A 25,964-nucleotide genomic window follows, 5' to 3' on the forward strand; every position below is an offset into this window, starting at 1 on the left:
TTCACTTGTTGGCATTTAGAAAATTGTTGGATGAAATTTTAACATCTTTACGGAGTCCATGCCAATAAAAATTTGCCAACAATCAAGTAACAATTTTGGTTATGCCTATGTGGCCACCAATTGGAGTAAAGAGGTATTTGTCAATAAGCTTGAGGCGGAAGGTATTACTAGGGTCCAACCATAAATAATTTTTGAAAAAAACCAATCCGTTATGCAACTTATAGTGAGGAACAGCAGTAAGGTCAGTTTGAATACATAAAAGTAATGTAGTGTAAGCAGAACCAGCAGCCACATATTGTTTCAACTGATCCATAAAAATGAAATTAGACATGAAAATGGCATAACCCATACTAGAGGAAACATCCAGGAGTCTAGAGAGGTCATCCACAACAACATTGTGAGGACTTGTCTTGTAATGAACCGTGTACTCGTACCCTAGTAGCTTATAGAGGTAATGTTGTTGTTCCAGAGGAGGTTCTAGGTTAGAGGAGGTTCTTGGTTATATTAGGGTAAGCGTTGGAAGGGTTCAAGATAGTGGCTGTGTGAGAAAAAGGAAGATGAAATATAAGTGGAAATGGAATTATCTGAAAAATAATGGGTAGTGGTGAGAGAAAAATAATTAGACAAAAATCAGGGACGCTTTTTACGTAATTAGAAAAGAAAGTTTTGAGTTTGGCAAGACGGGTTTTCATGTAGAACAAAGTGGAGGAAATGCAAGTTAAGAGTTTTATGTGCAATGGAAAGGTGAGAGCATTTTGCTTTTGGAGTGTATTAAGTAACGTGGGTCCCTCGTCAAGTGAAATTGAAGAAAATTGCTAATGTTTTGAGTGAAATAACGAATTTTGTGCAGAGAGAAAAGCAAGTATAGGGGTTGCTGGTGTGTATTTTGATAAGGTTAGGGTTCTTACTTTTGGGGTGGGACCCATGGAGTTTCAAGAAAAATAAAAGTGTTATTAATGATGATAAAGTGTTCTCAAGGGGTTTTCACGTGTGCTCTAGTCTTCAAAAAATTAGTCACTATTTGGGGTGCTATAGAAAGGAAAATAAAATGATTTGGCCTTGTAGGACCCGTAACTAGTTTGGTAGGTGTTTTGTTTATTTCTTTTTCTACTGGGTAAAGGTGTCTCACTTAAGTATCTACTTTTGAATTAGTTGATGAGCTTGGTAGACCCATGTGGGTTCCACTTGTGGTTTTGTTGTAATTTGTTTTTAGTATTGGTTAATTAAAAAAAGTATTTAGTTTTAGTGTTTTAAAACTAATTATTTGGATTGGTTCACTACAAAAAAAAGGTTATTTAGAAGAGGTTTTTTTTTCGATTTGTGGGGGTTTTCACCCTCCGCAAAATAAATTTCGGGGGTTTTTCAAACCGCCGCAGTTTGAGTTGCCACAAACTATCTGCGGGGGTTTTTTGCGACCCCTGGTATCACGTTCAATTTGCGGAGGTTTTTCTGCGGAGGGTAAAAACCTCCTCTGTTATTGACTATTACTTTGTGGGGGTTTTAACCTCCTTTATTTTCAACTATTTGATCACAAGTTTTCTATATTTTTTGTCAGTTTTTTTATTTGATGATTATTAAAATATATAATATCGTTTTTTGTTTAATGATTATTAAAATATATAATAACTACCTATTTTCACCAATTTCTTTCTTTTCTTCTTTTTTTTTAATTTCAAAATTAAGTAAATTTAATTTATTTTTAAATTATTAAATACCAAACAAATATGATTCCTCTGAATAAAAAATTGATACCATAGAACTTAAACCCCTGAGTAGGAAGGAATTTAAAAAAATAAATTGAGAAACAATTGTATGTTACAGAAGGATAGGCTAGAAGTCAAGGTAATCCTATTGCAGAAATAGTTACAAAGAAAGAAATGTTACCCAATTCATAATAAACTAAGTATAGTTTTATCCTAAAACAATATCATAAACTTCCAAGATAAAGGACAATCAAGGCATGGTTTCCTCAATCCAAGATGTAGCACCAAAGATAGGTTTGATGCCTCAAGTCTCTTTGCCTTATGCTTGTTCTGCCACTTCTCGAATGCAAGTCCTGCCAACATCATAACTTCTGATAAGCCAACAGTTCTTACTCCAACAACATTTCCATCTTCTCCAATTTTAGCATGGAACAAATGTGCTATCATGTTCACGCACCGGTTCTGTTTCCATTCAAAATACAACACTAGAGAGAGTGAAAAAAATTATTGAGCAAGTCACACCAAAAAAATATAATACATGTTTCATATTCCAAATATAAACACCATTTGTCATGACAGACAAAAGCTCTACATCATACCATTTTGCCCAAGTTCTCCATTATCGATATGTTCATCTACAAAACAATGAAGATTGATTCCATTTATATACTCTTTCAAACTTTATCTCAAGCTAATATAGAACCAAAAAAATTATGGAAAATAAAATCTCTTCTACTGCTTGTTTCTCCTACTACCATAAATAATGAATAGACATAGACAATACTAAAAGTATTGATTTAATCTAGAAAGATAAAACCTAGACAAGAAGTAACAAAACTAGAAAAGTGCTAAATTCATATTCTTTGTAGTTCAATGACATGATGTTAAAGTGGGGAAAAATGTAACAATCAGTTAAAACCAAATCCCTCGGTATAGAAAAGTTGCTAATATGCTTTGATTAAAATTATGTGATTGGCACAAAGATGCTCAAGACTGAAAGCAAAGTAATCATTTATAAAGAAGGAAAACCATTTAGAACATAATCTCTTTACCTGTACTTGAACATTGTTAATATAGGTCCTTTTAACAGGAGCTAAACAGTCTGATAGCAAAGAAATATGAGGAATTGAATTTCAGACTTCTTTATATCCCAACCCATCCACTAACGGCAACAACATCATTCAACAAAATACATCTAATAATGAACATGAGGCATGCATTAGACTTGGACAAATATCAACTCTAAAGCTAACATTATGTACTAATATGATGAGTGATGATTAATTATGCACAACGAATACTCAAAACCACATATTATTATTTCATAAGAATTGGCATAGGAGCTCGCAAGAATTATTAAAATAAAAAAATGAGACCTGGAAGAACAGAGTAGAGGCTTGGCAAGTGTCCACCAGTATCAGAAGCTCCTTGAACCTAAAAAATCCAGTTATGAATGAGTAAAGAAAAGAGATTACAGTCCAACATTTATAAGCATGCAAAATTGGATTTCTAATTCAATTGTTTGTTTTACAGAACATAGGTAGCTTTTCTTTAATTATTATTCATCTTTATTGTCATCTATTTTATACTTTTGTTATGGAGAACTCACTATCCTCTCCTCTCTATGTAAGAAAAAATCATTAGCAGCATATGAAGATTCTATATCTATTATAATAGAGGAGCAAATTATGAAAAAGGGAGCTCAAGAAAGGAGTTCCATTTACACCAAATGTCTGTCTGTTATTATAATGTATTTCTTTTCAATACAAACTAAATGGTTAGATATTGATATGAAAAACAGTGTTAACATTAAACGATTTCTGAAATTAATTATGTATTATAAATTACAAAGGTTGGTTCTTACATCAATGATTAATGCATTACACAAAGGAAACACAAACATTGCAAAATGAATTCATTTGATAGAGCAACATTGTAAAAGAATCTATGATTGATTCTAACAAATCTGAGAAATGACACCAACTTCACCAATTATTAACAAGACCACAGAACCAAGTCTCAAATCTCACCTTTCCTAACCCAAACCTTATAGTGTTTATACCTCTTCCGCTGGTGAGAATCACGATCGACAGTATTCATTTCCCCTGATTTTCCCTTCTCTTCTCCATTTTTTGAGTTAATCGATAAAACCCTAACTCTCTCTTCTTCCTTTTCCTGTGTTGTTGTTCCAAAACCTTCTCCATTTGCTTCTCTCTCTTTCGTGTTAGCTATACAAGAAGAGGAGAGTAAGAGGACTGAACGTCGCTGGAGGAGTCAACGGCGATAGCGGCTTGGACGAGCTTTCATTGGAGTTCATAGGAGGAGTCGGCGTAGAACTCGATGTCGTCAGAATGTTGTTCCAGAGTTGCGCAGGAGGAGTCGACGAAGAACTCTTAGGAACCCTAATTCGAAACTAAAGAATTATCGTGAGCGAAATGGAAGAACAAAGAAAGGAAGAAAGGGAATGCGATGATTTTAAGAAGCCTCGAGAGGGAAGAACGATTGTGAAATTTTGAGAGGAGGAAGGGAGTGGGAAATTTGGGAGGGGAGAAGAAAAGTCGAAAATTTTGGAGGCATACATGTTTTTGGAATTGGGGAAAAGATAATTACGTGTAAAATATAAAGAGGGAAGAGATATAAAAAAGTTGGAAAGGCAAAAAAAAGTTTTATAATTGAAGATGTTATAAACCTCCTAAATAAGAAATTAAAACCGCCACAATTATTGTCATTTACACTGTTAAGCATAATCATTTCAAATCATGTCAATTTGCGGAGGTTTTTTATAACCTCCGAAAAAAAACCTCTACTATATATCATTTTTTTTGTAGTGGTTGATGCATATTAATGAGAATGTGTATGAAATTGTAATGTAAGTATAAACTATGTATTTTCCTTGTAATTCGTAGGATGTGAGAGTTTTTCATATTGCGAAATGATAAGGAGGCTGGGTCTCGCGTGGAGATAGAGATTCGAGTGTCACCCTTCCTCCTATGCGAGCAAAGAAAGGGTTGGATGTCTTGTCCAAAAAATTCGGCTCGCGCTGAGTATAGTGCACCGATGCGTGTAGTGTCAGTGTTTTGACTCGTTAGTCCTTGATGAGTCAGGGAGATAGGCCTAAAGTTGCAATGGAGGACGACTCAAATCGTCTTGTTTTACGAAACAGGTTGAAACGACAAAGTGTAAGGAAACAACATTGGCTTATAAATGGTTTGGTTGTGATGTTGTTTCTGTGTTGAGATATGATGTGGTGACTTGTTGTAGTCTGAGTATAATGTTGTTATACTGTGTTATATGTTATGAGGTTGTTTCTGGTTGCTCACCCTTGCATGTTGTGGTTGTCGTTTCTTCCTACGATGATCGTACTTGTACAGGAGTAGATGGTGTTGCAGATGAGACTAGAGTGCAGTAGACTGGTGTGAGACGAGAAATTAATTACTTTGGGATTTTTAGTCATCTTGGTGTTTTAATTTTCTTTTCAGACTCATTGTTTTTGTAAAGAATATGATTCAAGTTTTCATTTGTTGTAAGGACATCGTTTGAGTTTGCGTTTTTCTTCCATGATGATAATTTAAAAATAATTTTGAGTACACGAAGAAAACATTTTTATATTTTTTGCATGGTGAAACTTTTTATTATCTTTTACACGTGGCATCCTACCAGGGATGTTAATATCGTCGGTAGTTATAAGGAAAATTTTTCCCTTGCAACGGTAGGATGAGGTAAATAGCTTGTCACAGTTATAGTAAAGGCCCTTTTCATGACAAGCAACTATGTCGTATAGGCTAAGGCGACGAAAGTTGACATAGGTTGGGGTGCCGACAGGTGTGGGTTGAGGCAGTGGAGACATAGGAAGTAGTATGTAAACTAAGTCTCAGAACTTAGGGTTCGGGGCAGAAAGTAGTATGTAAAATTCGACCTATGGCAGCGATTCATTTAGGAATCGAAGCATAAAATGATTTATATTAGCGATTCCAATAGCAACCGCTGCCATAGACCCTATCCGATTTTAAATAATTATTTAATTTTTAGGATTTATGATAGGAGTTCTTGGGAAAAGGTAGAGATCAAAGTGAACACGACGATAGCGTGTAGGAGACAACATGTCAACGGCTTCTGGGAGATAATAGCGTGTCGAAGACAAAAAAAAGAGAAATGAGAGACTATGCATGAGGATTGGAAAACGAAAAACAGAAGAGGACTGTGTGAACTACTTTTGAAACAAGACATAAATTAGGGATTTAGATATACTATGACTAATGTTGAACTAACCATAATTGTAAAGTCTTATTATGACGAGGTAGAACCTAAAATTTTAAAATAATAAATTTGCAAATCTTTCTATTTACATATTATTTATATTTTTCTTAACGTGAAACTTTCAATTCATCATACATTTTTTATAAAGTAACAGGGAAAAGAAATAAAAGTGTGCATAGATATTGATCGACTAAAACAGATTTATTATATGAGAAGCTTCCATGCAAACAAATATTAATCATAAATTGAACTTATCGAAAAAATTTATTGGGGAATTCGGAAACAGAAACATCACAAGAGTTCGTAACAACACCCATCAAACCATGAAAGAGCGTCATCTTTGTCTAGTCAAGCACTTTATTCTCTTCTGCCACCGACTGGACTGTTTTACAAGAAGGAATTGAAAGACCAGGAAAGAATGTCGTGTGTTTCAACCAAGTCACCGGTGGTACCAGAGAAACCGATCAGGACCCACTCTGACAAAACAGTCCCTAAATTGATGGGATACGATAAAACAACGGTGTTCGGACTCACAGAACTATCTGAATAAGCCACCGAGACACTCAATATTTTGGCGGAAGATTGATAGCTTATGCGTGCCTTTCCAATTGATCCTTGTTGAATATCAAGTGGCCATGGGGCAGTTGCCACGGACCTAATGGAATTAATGTCAATTCCTATGTGAGGAGAATCAGACTGTGGGAAGTTGGGGTCCCATTCATTTGCAAAGCTATCAAACTCAACAGCAACCACTTGGTTTAAAGAGGTGTTGAATGCTGTTTCGGAGTTGAAAAGTCCGAGGAAGCCACCGGTGGAGTTGTCAGGGAAATCAAAGTCGACTGATGCAAGAAAGAAGGTGAAGCCGTCGCCGTGCAGTGACGCACGATGTGTGTTGACAACGAAGGAGAACTCGGTGTCGAAGTCTGCGAGTCTTCCAGTTTTTGCGTCAGAGAGATGAAGTGGTCCAAAGTATGCTGCCAGGCCAACGCTTTCTTGAGTTGGATTGCCGCTTGTGTCCTTGTTGGTGAGTTGTAACACTCCATCTACTGTCTTGGCATCATCACCCACTAGTACGCTTCTAACACCCGGCTCAAAACTGGGTAGGTTGAAAGAAAACGAGTCTGATTTGACTGTGGAGATTAGCGAGAGGCAAAAGACTGAGAGCATAAGGAAAACAGTGAAAGGGTTTTGAGTTGAAGCCATTGTAGTGTTTCTTGTTCTGAATGATTTGTGAGGATGCTCATAACCAGGCATGCATCTACCTACTTATACGCCTCGGTTTTGCAGGGCTTTCAGAAAAATAACTAAAAAAATTCATTATTAATTTGGACTGTGTAGGCAAACTACATAGTTTTGCCGTCGTCAAACCTAGGCGAAAAGAGCGAGGAACGTTGTCCGAGATATCCCTGTCCTTCAATTCGACAGATTTCATGTGTTTCAATCAATAATTAATTAATCAATTATGTATACATTTTCAATTACCAACATATGGCTCATAACACTGTTAAACTATTCATTATCCGGCCAAGCAAACCACTTATGCATGCCTTGTTATTATCGACTAATAAGATATCACAGTTGTGTGTGTCTGTATATCTATATATATATATATATATATATATATATATATATGTATGTATAATTGGTAAAGGCTACTGATTAATATTTTACACATATGTGGTTCAGTGCAGTAAACTAAATTTGGCAGTTCCCTACATAAAGGTTCCATATTAAATAATGCAATGTTCACACTAGATCTCTGGAGTATGCATTCCTATAACTTCAAAAGAAGCTTTTTTATTTTTTTTAATTCAACACGAAGAATTCAAGAAGCAGATTCTTCACCGCCTTTAAAACGGCACTGGTGTAAGGTGGCACTGATGGATTTAGCTTCAAGATAGCATCTAAAAGTGTTCTCTCCCATTGAACCGTATAGACGATAAATTATAAGTAATAATTTCGCAAAGACTATTAAATATATCTTAAAGCTTAAATAAACGAACTGTACATCGGTGATCAATCCCCAAAACTCTATTTTCTTTAAAATGTATGAAAATTCTTCGAAAAATTACGAAAACAAGAAAAAGATAAACTTCTCTAAGAAAAATCGTTCAGAATTAATCCTATTCGGCTCAACCAATGAAATCCTTGCTTCAAATATATTTTATTTATCACTTTATATATGAGCACTATGGAAGTGTACTTGAAATCTTGTAACATATAATGGAATATTTGGATATTCTTGAACTTTGCTATAGTTTACAGAGATAACAATTTCTTTTTATGTGGAAGGCTAGTTAAATATGACATAAACTAGGTGTTACCAAATACCATATATACACTGATGACTTCTATTTTGTTTTAAAAGAAATGGCCAAAGACAACGGGATCATGCATTTTGCAAACATTACCAAAATGCAGGAGCATATTCCTCAAACTCTCTTTGTTATACCCTGATCGTTTTAGAAAGAGAGATATCCAAAGTTTTGCAGACTATCATGTTATATATGGACTTATATAATAAAATTTTTATAGAATTTCCTCGGATTTTCCATTGGCAAACGGCAGTATATGTCACTTGGGTGCCGTATATGGGAACTTGATTCCAACCTACATTCTTAGCTGGCCAAAGAGGCCTATATGTAACTTCATTCCTCACATTATTGCTTCCTGCATCACACAATGGCTTTCCCAAACTCAAAATCTCTAAGTCCTCTTACCATTCTACTTATCAAATTCCTCGTCCCTTTCCTCCTGCTTCAACATCACAGCGCACAAGCATCCCCGCTGTCCGCCTACGAAACCATTTCCTTCGGCTTCTCTTTTTTCGAGGAAGATGATATAAACATAGGATTATTGGGAAATGCCTCAATATCTGGTGGGGTTCTAAGGTTAACCAACACCGACCAACTTGGAAAGCCAGTTCCTCACAGTGTTGGTCGAGCAGTGCATATCACACCAATACACCTCTGGGACAAAAACAATGGAAACCTGGCGGACTTCAGCTCTGGTTTCTCCTTTGTCGTGAACCCTAATGGCTCAACCCTTCATGCTGATGGTTTTGCCTTCTTTCTTGCACCAGCCGACCTTCACTTACCTAGAAACTCGAGCGGAGGGTATCTTGGACTTTTCAGCCCAGAAACTGCATTGGATACTTCCAAAAACCAAATAGTGGCGATTGAGTTTGATAGTTATACCAATGACTGGGATCCCAACTCACCTTCTCAGTCTCCTCACATTGGAATTGATGTTGACTCCATTAAGTCAGTGGCAACTGTAGCATGGCCAAGTGAACTTGAACCGGATAATGCTGTGGCACATGCGAGCATAAACTATAACTCTGAGTCCAAGCATTTGAGTGTGTTTGTGGCTTACCCTGGGGACAATAGGAATGCCACTGTCTCTACTACTGTTGATTTGAGAACTGTTTTGCCTGAATGGATCAGAGTTGGTTTCTCTGCCGCCACCGGTGATTTGGTTGAAACACATGACGTTCTTAACTGGGTTTTCGAAGCAGCCTTGTAGATCCAGTCACTGTCAGTTCAAGCAGATTGACCATTAGCTTTCATTATAATCAAACGTTTTCATTCCTAGATTGTGTCAAATTTTTAATTTAATGTTTCTTGGTTTGCTTGATTGGTTTCTTCCATTCATAACTTGTCTTCCTCTCTTGTTTAATCCTTGGTGTTCTTCTCTTCGCTAACCAGCTTGTATTACGTATGGTTTCTTTAAAACTTCAACCAATATAAAGTTAATGAGATAGCCCAGCATTTATGAAGAAAAAGGGAAAATCACGTAGAGTTATTATGGTATTATGGTATTTTAAGTAAAAAAGCTAATTAACTGAACTAAAATACAAATTATCGAACTATTTTTAGTAAAAACTAAACTGTTAAATTTTTAAAAATTAAATAACTAAAAATAATAGTTAATGCACTATTTAAACAATTTCGACAGTTGAAAAAACTAATTTATAAAATTATCCACTATATGTACTTTTAATACACTAATTCTTTCAAGTGAATTTCAATTGTAATTTTGTTATCGCGCGTTTGATAAAATTATAACTACATTACATCACAATTAAATCATAACATCTTGCTCCTGTGGTCAAAAGTTTGTCTTTCATTCATGTTATTAATATATCAGATAAACATGTCTACAAATAAAAGGTTAGTGACCATACATTATTAATAAATAAACTCATATAAATTTGAGTTCAAAAAAAATAAAGTGAGAACTTTTTATCTTTGATGTCCACTTGATTATTGTATATATCAATTCCTCCATCTTTCTCCATTCTGGAACCAGTTTGAGAACAAGTTCTCCTCCTTTTGCCTTCAAAGATAGGCCAAAGCTTGTGTCCCATTGTTTCACCCGGGTGCCTTATTGGTTTTTCTCAGTGGATTCTCTTATCAGCTCACTCAAGTCCACTGAGCTTCTTCCAAAATCTAGCTCCTTAGCATCAGCGGCAAAAAGGTATATCCAAATGGGGCATGGCTCAAATTTGATCAGCTATGCAATGCCTTGGTTGGAGGTGTGATAAACATGGCAAAAAAGGGTCTCTTCAAAATCTGTTGCTCCTTCTGCAACCCTCGATTGCATTGTCTTAATAACACCATCTTTGTAAGGCTTGTCGAAGTTCGAACACCGATTAAGATTCTGTCGTAACTTGAAATTCGATGATTCTTAACCGGTGTTCGAACCTTGAAGTTCGACAATCCTTAATGGGAGTTCGAACCGCAATCCCTTAACCGCATTTCGAACGTCAGTTAACTGTATCCAAAGCTCAGTTCTTACCTGGCTTCACCGCCTCCTTCTTCCCACGAAACACAACACCCACCACCAACCTCTGGGACCACTCCCAATATTACCAACAAGTTAGTGTTAGAAGTTTGTCTTAGAAGTCCCACATCTAAAGTGGGCAAAGACTTCCCTCCCTCATTTGCATATAAATAAAGGTGTAAGGGAAGGTGTAAGATGCACCAAATTACTTGTATCCTCCTTGCTCTAAAGAGAGGGTGTTGTAATCTCTTCTATCTAGTAAATATTTTTCTTGACCTTGCCCTTGGTCTTGTGTTAGTTATAAATTTTCTCATCTTTATTTTAGTTGTGTGTGCTTGTGTTGTATGACTGATACCCAACAGTGGTATCAGAGCTTTCGGTTTGTATTCCGCTGCTATTGTCATTAGAATAGTATTGGTAAAATTCTGAGTATGCTCTGTGGTTGCGGTTTAATCCGATCTTCCGCATCAGAAAAGAGTTATTACTGGAAACGTTTGGTAGTGTGAAAGTGCGGTCTGAGAAAGTTCTGGCTAGGAAAGACTTGGTACTTAAGAGTGTCCGTTTGTGACCCACCTCTCTTTCCTGGGAACTTCTTGGTGCTTTACTTCACAGTCTACCTGTACCGTACCAGTAGACAATACTATTCATAGTGAGAAGTGCATAAGTCGGTTCAAGAGTGAAACCATGACAGCAAAATTTGAGATAGAAAAGTTCAACGGAAATAATTTTTCCTTGTGGAAACTGAAGATAAGGGCAATTTTGAGAAAAGACAACTGTCTGGATGCAATTGAAGACAGACGTGCAGAAATTTCTGATGAAAAATGGAAAGAGATGGATGACAACGCGATTGCCAATTTGCACCTAGCAATGGCAGATTCAGTTCTGTCTAGTATAGCAGAGAAGAAGACTACAAAGGAGATTTGGGATACTCTCATTAAACTGTACGAGGTCAAGTCACTTCACACCAGAATTTTCTTAAAAAGAAAACTCTATACTCTTCGAATGAGTGAGTTCACGCCAGTGACGGAACACATCAACAATCTGAATACATTATTTGCTCAGCTCACCGCGTCAGATTTCAACATAGTAGAAAATGAACGTGCAGAGCTACTACTTCAGAGTTTACCAGATTCATATGATCAACTCATCATCAACATTACAAATAACAACATTGTTGGTCGTTTATCCTTTGATGATGTTGCTGGAGCTATTCTTGAAGAAGAATCCAGGCGAAAGAATAAGGAAGACAGGACAGAAAGTTCGAAGCAAGTAGAAGATTTAACGATGATGAGAGGAAGATCAACGGAATGTGGCTCCAGTGGGAGTCAAAATCATGGTAGATCAAAGTCTCGAGGAAGAAAGAATTTTAAATGCTACAATTGTGGCATGAGGGGGCATCTGAAAAAAGATTGTTGGCACAAGAAGAGTGGAGGAAAGAACTTCGAAGCATCAAGCTCTCAAGGTTGTGTTGCAAAAACTTCTGAAGATGGAGAAATCCTGTATAGTGAAGCAGAAGTTAGTTCTAAAGGCAGAAGACAACTTTCTGATGCCTGGATAGTAGACTCAGGCGCGACATGGCATATGACTTCACACCGAGATTGGTTTCACACTTGTGAACCTGTCTCAGGAGGATCTGTGTTCATGGGGAATGATCATGCCTTAGAAATTTGAGGGATTGGTACCGTCAAAATAAAAATGTATGATGGTACAATACGCACTCTTCAAGGAGTTCGACATGTGAAGGGATTGAAGAAGAACCTCTTGTCTGTTGGACAATTGGATGACCTTGGGTGCAAAATTCACATTGAAGGCGGAATCCTAAAAATGGTGAAAGGTAACCTCATTGTGATGAAAGCAGAGAAGATCGTAGTCAATCTATACATGTTGTTGGGAGATACGTTGCAAGAAGCAGATGCATCAGTTGCAACAACAAAAGAAGAAGAAGCAACGATGATGTGGCATTACAGACTTGGTCACATGTCAGAACGAGGCTTGAAAATTCTTGCTGATCATAATCTCCTGCCGGGGCTCAAAACAGTTAACTTACCGTTTTGTGAGCACTGTGTGACTAGTAAGCAACATAGATTGAAGTTTGCTAAAGTGACTGCTAGAAGCAAGCACATACTTGACTTAATCCATTCTGATGTCTGGGAATCACCAGAAATATCCATGGGAGGAGCAAAGTATTTTGTATCATTCATTGATGATTATTCCCGGAGATTATGGGTGTACCCAATCAAGAAGAAGTCAGATGTGTTTCCAGTATTCAAGGAATTCAAAGCACAGGTGGAACTTGAAACTGGAAAAATGATCAAATGCTTGAGGACAGATAATGGAGGAGAATATACTGATGGTGATTTTCTGGCATTCTACAAGCAAGAAGGTATTAAGAGGCAATTTACAGTTGCTCATACACCTCAACAGAATGGTGTAGCAGAGCGGATGAATAGAACTCTTCTAGAAAGGACAAGGGCCATGTTGAAAACTGCAGGATTAGCCAAGTCCTTCTGGGCAGAAGCAGTCAAAACTGCTTGCTATTTGATAAATCACTCGCCATCAACAGCAATTGGTGTAAAGACACCAATGGAAATGTGGAAAGGAAAACCAGCTGATTACTCTTCTCTGCATGTATTTGGTTGTCCTGTGTACGTGATGTACAACTCCCAAGAAAGAACAAAGTTGGACCCAAAATCTAGGAAATGTATATTCTTGGGTTATGCTGACAATGTTAAGGGGTATCGCTTGTGGGATCCCACTGCCCACAAGATTATTGTTAGCAGGGATGTAGTTTTTGCAGAAAAATTGCAAAGTGAGCAGAAAAATGTCAGCACACCAATAGACATTACTTCAGTACAGATAGAGGAAAAGTCAAAAGATAATGATTCCTCTGAAGCAGAACCAGAGCACGATGAACAAGAACCAAATGAGGTCAATGATGAAGATGCTCGACGAACAACACGTCTGATGAAGAAACCATCTTGACACTCAGACTATGTTATGGCAAACCATGATGCGTACTGTCTCTTAACTGAAGAAGGAGAACCTTCAACCTTTCAAGAAGCGTTGAGGAGTTCAGATGTTTCTCAATGGATGACAGCAATGCATGAAGAAATAGAAGCCTTACATAGGAACGAGACATGGGAACTTGTTGAACTTCCAAAAGGTCGAAAAGCAATTGGAAAGAAGGTCTTGATTTTAACGAGATATTCTCACCAGTTGTTAGACTTACCACTATCAGAATAGTGCTGGCAATGTGTGCTATAGATGATTTACATCTGGAACAGTTAGATGTAAAGACTGCTTTTCTTCATGGAGAACTTGAAGAAGAAATATATATGCTCCAACCAGAAGGTTTTGAAGAACAAGGCAAAGAAAACTTGGTTTGTAGGTTGACCAAATCTCTGTACGGTTTAAAGCAGGCGCCAAGGTGTTGGTATAAGAGATTTGATTCTTTCATTATTAGCCTCAGATAAAACAGATTAAGTTCAGACCATTGTACGTACTACAAGAGCTTTGAGGATAATGATTTCATCATTTTGCTGTTGTACGTGGATGATATGTTGGTGGTAGGCTCCAACAAAGTTCGAGTCCAAGAATTGAAGGCACAATTGGCTAGGGAATTTGATATGAAGGACTTGGGACCTGCAAACAAGATTTTAGGGATGCAAATTCACCGAGACAGAAAAACCAGGAAGATTTGGCTTTCACAAAAGAATTATTTTCGAAAGGTCTTGCGGCGCTTCAACATGCAAGATTGCAAGCCAACTTCTACCCCACTTCCTGTTAATTATAAATTATCCTCAAGTATGTGTCCTAGCAATGAAGCAGAGAGGATGGAAATGTCTCGAGTTCCGTATGCATCAGTAGTGGGAAGCCTAATGTATGCCATGATTTGTACAAGACCAGACATTGCACATGCAGTGGGAGCGGTTAGTAGATTTATGGCAAATCCTGGTGAAGAGCATTGGAATGTTGTTAAGAGGGTCCTTAGATACATCAAAGGAACCTCAGATGTTGCGTTATGTTTTGGAGGATCAGAATTTATTGTCAGAGGTTATGTCGACTCAGATTATGCAGGTGATCTTGATAAAAGAAAATCTACTACAGGCTATGTGTTTAAACTTGCAGGAGGGGTGGTAAGCTGGTTATCTAAACTACAAACTGTTGTAGCTCTATCCACCACAGAAGCTAAATACATGGCAGCTACTCAAGCATGCAAAGAAGCAATCTGGATTCAAAGGTTATTGGAAGAACTCGGGCACAAGCAAAACAAAATTACTGTATATTGTGACAGTCAGAGTGCTTTGCACATTGCAAGAAATACAACCTTTCATTCCAGGACAAAGCATATAGGGGTTCAATATCATTTTGTCCGAGAAGTAGTAGAGAAAGGAGATGTAGATTTGGAAAAGATCTGTACCAAAGATAACCTAGCAGATGTTATGACAAAGCCGGTCAATACTGACAAGTTTGTATGGAGTAGATCCTCTTATGGTCTATCAGCAACATAGCATGAAACTGACAAGGAAGGCAAAGTATTGTGAAGACATGATTGATTCAATCAAATCTTCAAGTGGGAGAATTGTTAGAAGTTTGTCTTAGAAGTCCCACATCTAAAGTGGGCAAAGACTTCCCTCCCTCATTTGCATATAAATAGAGGTGTAAGGGAAGGTGTAAGATGCACCAAATTACTTGTATCCTCCTTGCTCTAAAGAGAGGGTGTTGTAATCTCTTCTATCTAGTAAATATTTTTCTTGACCTTGCCCTTGGTCTTGTGTTAGTTATAAATTTTCTCATCTTTATTTTAGTTGTGTGTGCTTGTGTTGTATGACTGATACCCAACAGTTAGGACCACCACCAAACGTCGTGCCACCACAACACCACAAAATGGAAGCATAACCACAAAAACTCTCGCACGAACAACACAACACAATAACAAGTGAGAGTCGAAGAAGGGGTGCAGGGTTTATACCAACAGCCATTATTTTACATGATCACTGGTGCAGAAGTTTATTAAATGAAGGGCAAAACAATCTAATAGGAGGTGCAGGGTGATATAGGTGAGATACAGGAAGAAGAGCTCATGACCAAAACAAGCTACATGGATTAAATTTTTAATTCTCTCATCAATCAACCAGTTCTTCATGCTTAAGATGTGACAATATTGACAACATATTTGATGAAGAAGACGTTCCCCCATCATCTTCATCAACCCAAAGAATTTCAACAAGTGGGTTCATAAAAATGAAAATCAACTTGTTGAGCGAATAGCCTTTCAATCAAAGGACGCCACATTGTCTACCATCAAGCAATACCAACAATGACTACAAATTTGTGGTGGTTGAATCAGAGAAAGATAAGTATGTAGCTCGATGTATAAATTACAGCAATGGATGCTAATGTCGATTACGAGCTTCTTATAGCAAGGTTTTGACATTACTGGGAGATTAAAAAAATTGAAGCATCTAATACCTTTTTATCAACAATTCTTTGCAGATAGCCCCCATTATCTTCAATTTGGTGAATGCAAATTCATTCATTCCCATGAAAAGTTTAATTGCAGAAATAAAAGGTCGTTATGAGTATTCTATATCCTATAGACAAGCTAGATTGCAAAACAAAAAGTTATTGCTAAGGAATTCGATGACTAGAAGCAATTTGAAGTTGTAATTATATGCCAAAACACAGAGTTACTTATTGATACCCCCATAGATTGTAGACACATTATTGGACATAAGTATCAGTCAAATAAAAAAAAATGTTGTTTGTATTATTTATTACTAATCTAGTTCAAGCTTTAATTATTGAGGTAACCATACCTCTACAGCTATTTTTATATTATGATATAAGTCATATATATTACAATATTAGCGTAAATTTTATTCTAGACCTCATATTTTTTACAAAAAAAATATCTTTATTTAGTTTGATAATTGCTCGCTATGATAAAACAAATATCTAATTTAAAATAGAGTAAAATTCAGCAATACTAATAGACCTTTTATACTATTAATCCTTATACTTCTGGATTTGATATATTGATTTTTGTGTTAGTTAAACATGCTATGTGCTTAAAAATTAAAAATTATAAGTTATAAAATTATGAATATTATAAATATTACTTATTTTAAGAAATAAGTTTATAAATTTATTAATTTTACTAATATAATTAGATAAAAATAAAATTACTAAAATCTTACCTTCTAGTATTTCTAAAGAAAAAAAACTTACAAAACAAATAATTTCTTGTACGAATCATGAGTCACCTCACAAACCCCAGGTTAAATATTGTATAAGATCGATCGAAAGATTAGCTCACACTTCTTTTTAAATGAGTCAAATCAATTCATTTTTTACTATTCAAATTCAGTGCAAGTCAAAATGGGATGGATTAACCTTAATTTGATATAGTGTATCAAAATATAAATTAAAGTTAATTAAATTATGTAATATTGTTTATAAAGAATGAAAAATACAGAAAAAGTATAAGTTTAAATGTGTGTTTAGACCTAACAACTTCATCTATTTTAGTCATTACTAAAATATTTGTTAATTTTAAATTATTGACATTTTTTAAATATATTTTTTAGTCTGATAATTGATTACTGTTAAAAATATAAATTATTAATTAGTTTAATTAATATAAAAAAAAGTTATTTCGAAGAAAAACGACATTTTTTTACGCATATAATTTAATTAAGTAATATATTACTTAATATAAATAATATATATATATATATATATTTCATTGAATAATTTACTTTTAGTATTGTAATTTTATTAAATATTTATATTTTACTTAAAATTTATAATTTATTTTCTATATATTAATTTTAATATAATAATATTGAGTATTTACAAAACATTTGTTCAAATAATAAATAAGGATTTATTCTATAAAAAATAATTAAACATTTTACATACTTTTATAATTAATAATTATAATATAATATAAAAATTATCATTGTTCTTTTCGTTTTTATTCTTACACAAATTAAAAAGAACATAATGTTTGGCTTAAAAATCCCTACAAATAGTCTTGTTATATTTTATTCATAGTGGTTTTTTCGTTGCTTTGTATCTTTCACAACTTGTTAGTACTTTTAAGCCTTTAGTAATTATAATTAATCTATTATAAAAATAATGTATACATTTGTTAGGACAGTTAAATTATTTTTAAGTGCCTGATTCATTGAAGTAATATATTTTATTTTTTATCAATACGATAAATACATATAACTTTTATTTCATTATATGATGGAAAATAGTATTTATTTTATTTTAAATTAATAACTAAAAATTTATTAAAAAATATTATTACATGAAAACTATTATATATAACTTATTTTAATTATATATTTATCGTTTAACAAACAATTATTAGTGAGAAAATACACTAACCTATTTGTATATACTAATATTTTTAACATTAAATAGTTTTAATATATTACAATTAGTTATACTTAATAATATTAAACATATTTTATTTTATTTTTATTTAAAGACGCAATCTCCATTTGTGATAGAAAATAAATTGTTCAAATTATTCAAAATTATAATGCTAAAATTAATATATAAAAGTAGTTTTTCTTCATCATTATATGAATAGTATTATATCGATAATCGACTCAACCAAAGATTATGTGATGAATAGTATTATATTGATAATCGACTCAACCAAAGATTATGACAAGTTAATTTATTGATCTTAATCTTATATTAATTCACATATTAATCTATAACTTGACTTTGACCTATGAAACTTTTCGTGCTATTTTAATTATGTGAACTTACCTTGACTGGTAGGTCAAGACTAAGTGAATTTAATCAAATTGACTTATCTATTAAAAATGTAAATACATAAAATATTCTTATTAAAAGTGAGAAATGGAATTTATAGAATAAAAATAAATGACAACAAGAATAAAATAATATTTGTCGAGATCCATCAACTATTAAAATTAAATTTCATTCGTAGCATTATATTTTTTCAAGTTTCATTCATAACATAAATTGGCTAATTTTTTCACAAAACAGGTGGACAAAATGTGTTCATATGGGCCCATATGACACCCATTAATTTCAATTATTTTGTAGTAGTCAAGCCCATTATTCATTTAATGAAAAGCTTTTTCTTCCGTCTCATTATTACTAATTGCACTCCAAACTTCTAAGAAAAAAAATTAAAATATCTTTCTCGTCCTTGTCGTTATTGCTATTATCATCGTTACCACTGCGCAATGTTCCACTTTTTTTCTTCACTATACTCTTTGAGAGAAAAAGAAGAAGAAAAATAGCTCATTTCAAAAACTCTTATTTATATTTTGCTAAGCCTGTTCTAAATGTTTGTTCCGGAAAGTCCGTTATAAAAGATATCCAATATGTTTCAAAAGTTTATTGCAAAAAATCTATTTCAAAATGCTTATTGTAAAATGTATTTCATGTATTATGAAAAACTTGTTCTAAAAATCTTATTCTACAAAACCTATGCAAATCATGTTTCAGAAAATTTGGAAAGCTTGTTCCGGAATATTTTCTTAATAGATCATCAAGGAATCATTTTATAAATGATAGTATTGTTTTAAAAATTATAGGGGTGCCGGAAGAAAAACCTTTACTGAAAAGCAGTGTACCCAATATTTCTGGTTATAACTTCTCTTACTCATTCTATTCGTCCATTTTGCAAAGGTTTTTTTTTTATTCCTCGTGATAATGTATGGACCAAAGTCTAAGGACAATTAGGTAATAATACATTAAAGTAATCATGCTGAGGGTGTTGCTCCCTCCACCACCATCCCTTGTTTCCTCCACCTCTCCAATCTTCTGCAAAAAAAAAATTTAATTACAAAAATAATTTTTTTTACTTTTAACTCTATTTATTTACTTTAATTTAAAATCTTAAATTTCTACCAATTTTCACTTTTCACTTGCACAGTCCCACCTCCCAACTCTCCTTCTCTCTTTCTAGATTTTCACCCCCTAACTCCATATCAGTTTCTTTTCATCTCCCAACTCTTGCTTCTCTTCTCCATATTCTTCTTCATATTCCTTACCATTTTCATTCGTGCAGCCCCACCCCCAACTCTCCCAAGTCTCACTTTCAGTAGTTGTTGAGCCAATTGTTCCCTGCCATTTGTGATTTATCCCCACACTCCCTGCTTCCACTTCTTGCTGCTCCTGCTGCTTTCAAAGTGAGCACACTCACGAATCAAAAAGAAGGAGAAGATGTGTGAGGTGAGCAACAATCCAAGAAAAATAAAAACAAAGAATGTTCACGGGAGGGAGGAGGAGTCTGGAAATAGATTGAGAGATGCGGAAGAGTGTTGCGGGAACGTCCTTTAAGCAGTTAAATCTTTTTCTTTTCTTTTCATTTTCTTTTTCTTTTCTTTTTTTCTTTCGGTCCTAATGAGTCCTGTCATCTGCCCTTGTATGTATGGATGGATGGGATCGGATGGGACCTGGTGAGAGCAATCCTCGGCAATTGTCAGTAGTACTTTCTTATTTTCTCGCACCATCCCTTTCTCTATTTCTCACATACCACCCCTTACACAATTTTAATACGTCAATCAAACAATTCTACCACAATTAAAGAAAGAATGAGAGGAAGAAGTGGAACGTGAAAAAGGAAGAAGAGCACAATAAAATAATAAGAAGACCAAGTCGAACGTTAAAGAGAAAGAAGAGTTGTCATAGGGGATTAGAGTGGGTAAAGGTTAAAAAATATTAACCCTAAGAGTAAAATTTTATTAAAGGTAAAACAGGAATGAAGAGGTGGAAAAAGGGATAAAACAAAAATGGGATGGTGAAGAGAGCAAGGGGTGGTGGTGGAGGAGCAACACCCTCATGCTGAATAATAAAGGTCCTAAGAAATATCACCATGCTCATAAGGCAATTGCTTCAAGTACCCCATCAAATTTCTCTTCTCACCTCATCAACAAGTTTCAGGAAAATGTTTTCCATAAAAAGATGGGTTATTGATTTTCCGAAAAAAAAAATTCAAAATAGTTTGTTTAGTTTCAAAAAATAAATTCCGAAAGTAATAAGTGTATGAAGAAAATCAAATGGTGCAGGGAGTAATTGTCTACTCATAATTATGTGTTTTCCTTTCACATAAGCCCAAATGATTCTAAAGCAGAGTCCAATTCATTTATAGAGTTTTGTTTTATTTCAAATATTTTATAAATAAGTGTTAGAGTGTTGCTCCCTCCACCACCACCCCTTGCTCCCTCCACCTTCCCCTTCCTCTTTTACCCCTCACTCCATCTCTCTATTCCTATTTAATCCTTGAGAAAACAAGATCCATTCTCGTGGACGTAGTCTTGTGCAGATCCTCACAAGGCAACCTACTGAGGGACGCTCATGCGATGGAGGTCTCTGATTTGGAGAGATGGAACAAGACAACATGATTGCTCATGGAATTGCTCACTTCCTAAAGGAGAGATTGTTTGATCAAAGTGATGCATACAGGGTCCATGTGTGTGAGCGTTGTGGGTTGATAGCCAGTGCAATTCTCAAGAAGAATTCTTTCGAGTGCAAGGGGTGCAAGAACAAAACGAACATTGTTCATGTTTACATCCCTTACGCGTGTAAGTTGCTCTTCCAAGAGTTAATGGCTATGGCCATAGCGCCAATAATGCTTACGAAGGAGATCAAATCTACAAAAGACCAAAAGAAGAAAGGAGCCTGATTAACATGTTTGACATGAGCCACTACTATATATCCTGACTAGAACATCTCGAGCGTGAACGGAGATGGAAAAAGAAAACAAACGAACGGATATGGAAGAGAAATAACGGATGTGAGAGTTGGAGGAGATGGGAACGGATCTGAGAGTTGGAGGGGATAAGAACGGATCTGAAAGAAAAGAGAGAAATTTAGGATGAGAATCTGGAAAGAGAAACTGAGACTTGCAAGGAAATGGATCTGCACAGTGAAAATGGATAACTGAATAAAAATTTAGAATTTCAGTAATAAATAAGGTTAAAAAGTAAAAAAAATTAATTTTGTAATTAAATTTTTTTTATTGAAAGTTGAGAAGGTGGAGAGCAAAAGTGGTGGTGGAGGGACTAACACCCTAAATTTTAAATGTCAGGAACACGGAACATATCCATTTGCACCCAATATATTGTTTTCAAAATTTGGCAGTGTCATTATAATTATCAATTCTATACTTCCAGAAAACACAGAATAATAATGACAAACACAACAACACATGCAGAAAAAAACAACAAAATAACTAATAGAAAAACAGAATACATATACAATATTAAAATAATAGAGAACAAACTAAATCCATCGGAAATCACCCACGAAAAAAAATTCTTCGAAACATTCCCTTCTAATATATATTATTTACGGATTTTCACCATTGGAAATCTGTGAAAAAAAATGTTATTATCCGTACATTTATTTCACGAATTTTGATAATGAAAATTTTTATTGTTATAAAAATTTTAAGTATTTTACTTTATTTTTTTAAAAGTTGTACTCGTAATTCAAAGAGTCTTCGTTACATTCTATTGATTATTGATTGGACAGGTTCTTATAAAAGAAGAATACATTATTTTTATTTGTCCTTATGGGATGTTTTGTTTATAAGGACAATGGACAACACTTTGTATTGTTGAATACAAATTCTTTCTAATTCCTTAGTTATTAATTAGCAACTTTCTATCATATATTACTATTGTTTAATATAAGAATTGTTTGTCTTGGTCAATTTTATTTATTTTTCTTCTCTCTTTTTTCGGATAATAATTAAGTAATTGAATTTCAATTAATATAAATGGAGTAAACCAAATTGACTAAATAATCTACCGTTGAATTAGGTCTTCGAATATAAATTCTCTAATTTCTTTTATTTTATTATGAAAAATGAATGGTACATATTTAAATTTTTGTTTGTTTCAAGTACTAGTGTGACCAAATATAATAATAGATACTAAAATTATCTGTTGGTCTAATGAGAGTGAAAATAATATAATGGAGAGCAAGAACAAGAACACGCTGACCAAGAAATATAAGAACAAAAGAATAGAATATTGTACTTTCTAGAATGGAGGACGCAAGAATAGCAAGTTTAAAGGCGTGAGATAGGAATATTGTACTTTTTAAAATTAAAATGTTTTGGTGAAACAAAACTAATGGCTATAATATTGTTTATATGAACAGTACAATAAATCAATATAAAAGTGGTTTTGAGATTGATTCCTCATACAAGTGATGTGCAAATTCGAGTTTTAAAAGTAATAAAAAGAAGTGGGTCAACATTTTAGCACACTTGATAAATTCAAAAGTTACTTTTGCCTTGGAATAAAGTTGAATAATAATATTTTAATCCACTTAATAAATATTTTGCATTTATTTTTGACATTATTTTTTATTTTATTTTCTTTTTACATTTAATTGATTTTTTTTATAAATAAAAATTTCATCTTTTATAATTATTTTATCTTTATAATATGTGTTAAATAAATGTTAATATATGCCACTATATCAGTTAGATTCGATTTTTTCTTTTTGAAAACTGTTTATGTTTTTTTAGATTGACTATTAAGAAATTGTATTGTCATGATTAAAAATTATATTAATGATAAAAGAACACACATTTATATTTATTTAATATATATTATAAAGATAAAATGATCATAAAAAAATATTTTTTTATATTTTTAAGAAAAAAAAATAACAAATAGAAAAAGATAGTGTTAAATTAATGTAAGAAATTTGTATGTCAAAATATCATTTATGTAAAAATTATGGTATGATACCACACAATATATTTGTCAATAATCTAATAATATACCTGTCTACGTTCCCTTAAAATTTGAAATTTGAAATAAATGATTAATCCTATAGTTAAATTGTTGATGATTTCTAGATTAATTTATACTAATTTAAAAAATAATTATATCAATGCTGAAAAGATATTCCGTTGTTAAAAATTTAAGGATTTAACAGAGCAAAAAAAGAGTTTATTTTCTAGTGCTTTTTAATTTCAAAATTTTTTCTTTTAGCACTCCTTATTTTGAACCTTAAATTTTTTTCTTTACAAATATAAGACAGCTCTCGCATAGGGAGGAGACTCCAATTCTATGGTTTAAAGTCACTCACTTTAAACCAGAACAGAAATAATATAGAAAAGAAATGTTTATCAAACCCTTAAAATTAATAATATAGAACTTATTTTAATTACTTATTAAAATATCATTGATTGAGTCAAATCTTACTAACGAAAAGTCAATGGATTGATACAGAATAGAAGTTCATTTCTCTATTATCATGGTACGGCCTAGTATATATGTATATCATTCTTTTGAGGTAAAACCAGAACAAACCTAAAATTAGAAATGATTCTATTTGATGAATGTAAAATATTTCGTCACCCCAGAGTCCACATAGAAGTAAAAAAGTTTTCAAAGGTTGACAGGTGTAGCTCGTAAATCCTTTTGAACTCAGTGACATGAGGATGATATGAGAAAGCTACATGTTTGTGAAAAAAATAGAAAATAGAGAAGCAGAATAAGTGTTTGATAAATTTATGAGTGGGTTGAGGATGGCATGGTAATTAAGGAAGCATTAAGAAAGAACATAGAGTTGAGCATGCATGGTAGGTAGCTAGGTTTCAGAGATGGTCTGAGGGTTCAGTTCTACTACTTTTGAGAGCCACGCTGATGAACAGTACGCGTAAATTGATGAGAATCATAATTGGACAAAAGAAGGGACACACATGCAACTCAGGAGAGTGAGATGAAGAGTGTAGTTGTAAATGATTAAGTTTCATGTGCTTCACTGATTCAATGGCACGATGACCAGTGAAATAAAGCAGCATTTTCCAAAGCTGGTGGAATAAAATAGTGGTTAAACGGGTTCCGTACAAAAACTGGTGATTGACACTTGGCTGAGTTACTTGACGAGAGCAGGCAAGTTGATGTTACGGACGTTGATCGAGGTGCCATCTGAAAATTAAAATTCCGGCGAGATCGAATCTTATTGGTGAATGAGAAGTTGTTCACTGTTCACGTGGGTTGGGGAAATGATGTGTGGAAAGGTGGAGATATTTGGAGACAAAGAGGAAGCTTTATGAGCATTTGAGCACTAAAAATTGTAGGCCAAATCGAGTATTTTTAAAATTACTAGGGACCTAAACACCATGATCTATATTTCTAAGTATAGTAGCGCGTGGGGATGTCCCAGTTTGTTTACCGGTGGCGCAAACAATGCTACCATTTTGCTCAACCATGCTCTAGGCTCCACACACGCGTGCCAAGGCTTCCCTCGATTGCCGAATACTGTTCTATCAACTCACACCTTCTTCTTTAACACTTCAACAACTTAATCTCATCAAACCATTTTATCAGATAATTTTATAATGTTTTTTTGCCTCTTATAAAAGATGATTAGTGCATATTTATGTCCACATTTATGCTTTAAAATTCAAAATTTTATTAAGAGTCTTTTGTTTAAATGGTTGATTTGAAGAGAATTTGTGATGATTGGATTTATTGAGTTTGGGAATTAAAGATTTTTAAAATGTGATTCTTAGTTGCATAAATTATTTTGGATGTTCTAATGTTTATTTGTGCAGCTAAAATTAGAATTTTATTCATTTATAAACATGAAATTGAATGGTCAAAGATGGTCTAATATGGTCAAATCAGGGCGTCTATGCAATTTTGAAAAGAAAGAAATTGCTAAAGTGCAATAGAGGAAAATTTTGGACTTTTGTACAATTTTAAATAAAATAAAAAGGGTTGAAATGTAATTTTGGACAAGTTTAGATCTGTTAGATATTTTAAAAGATAATTTGGAGAAAATATATCTTAAGATATTTTATTTGATAAATAAATATCTTATTTAACTATATCAATAAATATCAAAAGATAATATTTGCCAAATCTTTTTGAATCTAGGAAAGATATTATCAAATATTCTCAAAAACTGATTAAATTTGTTGAATATTTGGAAGATATTAGATATAAGATAAAAGATCTTGTCAATAGAATTTCAAAGTTCGAGTCCAATCAAGCCTTATATAAAGAGACCCAGGGGAGGCATAACTCATTCATTCTCAGACTCCCCCACTGGAAGCCATCATCCACCACTCCTCTCACTTTTATTTCATCATGTATTCTACTCCATTCATGGAGGGCTAAGCTCCCGGGCTATTCCAATGTAATTTCTTATGGATTCTGAGATTAAGTTGAATTAATGAAATTG

At 33.9% G+C, this 25,964-nt stretch overlaps 3 protein-coding genes across 8 annotated transcripts; 1 reads left to right on the forward strand and 2 right to left on the reverse strand.

Moving 5' to 3' along the window:
* Positions 1 to 1,768: 1,768 nt before the first annotated feature.
* LOC108322838 (glutamate decarboxylase 5-like) lies at positions 1,769 to 4,285 on the reverse strand. 6 transcript variants are annotated; one of them, XR_008245724.1, is made up of 4 exons: positions 3,734 to 4,285; positions 3,080 to 3,137; positions 2,303 to 2,338; positions 1,769 to 2,056 (listed from the first exon to the last, which is right to left on the reverse strand). XR_008245724.1 is itself a non-coding variant. In XM_052869673.1 (4 exons), exons 1-4 carry the CDS (start codon positions 3,801 to 3,803, stop codon positions 1,917 to 1,919), a joined length of 381 nt encoding a protein of 126 aa, XP_052725633.1. In that variant the 5' UTR covers positions 3,804 to 4,285; the 3' UTR covers positions 1,769 to 1,916. The 6 variants fall into 6 exon arrangements, 2 of the variants coding, with proteins under 2 accessions (XP_052725633.1, XP_052725634.1); XR_008245721.1 differs by having other exon boundaries at positions 1,769 to 2,165; XR_008245722.1 differs by having other exon boundaries at positions 1,769 to 2,188.
* A 1,962-nt stretch (positions 4,286 to 6,247) lies between these two features.
* Positions 6,248 to 7,163, reverse strand: LOC128194430 (lectin 5-like). Its single transcript, XM_052870030.1, has one exon. The coding sequence runs from the start codon at positions 7,161 to 7,163 to the stop codon at positions 6,348 to 6,350; it is 816 nt and encodes a 271-aa protein (XP_052725990.1). The 3' UTR covers positions 6,248 to 6,347.
* Positions 7,164 to 8,642: 1,479 nt separating this feature from the next.
* Positions 8,643 to 9,485, forward strand: LOC128194455 (lectin 9-like). Its single transcript, XM_052870094.1, has one exon. The coding sequence runs from the start codon at positions 8,643 to 8,645 to the stop codon at positions 9,483 to 9,485; it is 843 nt and encodes a 280-aa protein (XP_052726054.1).
* Positions 9,486 to 25,964: the final 16,479 nt, after the last annotated feature.

The sequence above is a fragment of the Vigna angularis genome, chromosome 10, assembly GCF_016808095.1.
Source record: "Vigna angularis cultivar LongXiaoDou No.4 chromosome 10, ASM1680809v1, whole genome shotgun sequence".
In the NCBI taxonomy this organism is placed as follows: Eukaryota; Viridiplantae; Streptophyta; class Magnoliopsida; order Fabales; family Fabaceae; genus Vigna; species Vigna angularis.

What these genes read in the sequence shown, in the direction of transcription:
- LOC108322838 (XM_052869673.1), bottom strand. Translation starts at nt 3,803, where the DNA reads ATGAATACTGTCGATCGTGATTCTCACCAGCGGAAGAG. An exon ending in GATTCTCACCAGCGGAAGAG is followed by an intron (nt 3,138 to 3,765) that starts GTATAAACACTA and finishes TGGATTTTTTAG; the next exon opens with GTTCAAGGAGCTTCTGATAC. An exon ending in TGGAGAACTTGGGCAAAATG is followed by an intron (nt 2,166 to 2,302) that starts GTATGATGTAGA and finishes GAATGGAAACAG; the next exon opens with AACCGGTGCGTGAACATGAT.
- LOC128194430 (XM_052870030.1), bottom strand. Translation starts at nt 7,163, where the DNA reads ATGGCTTCAACTCAAAACCCTTTCACTGTTTTCCTTATGCTCTCAGTC.
- LOC128194455 (XM_052870094.1), top strand. Translation starts at nt 8,643, where the DNA reads ATGGCTTTCCCAAACTCAAAATCTCTAAGTCCTCTTACCATTCTACTT.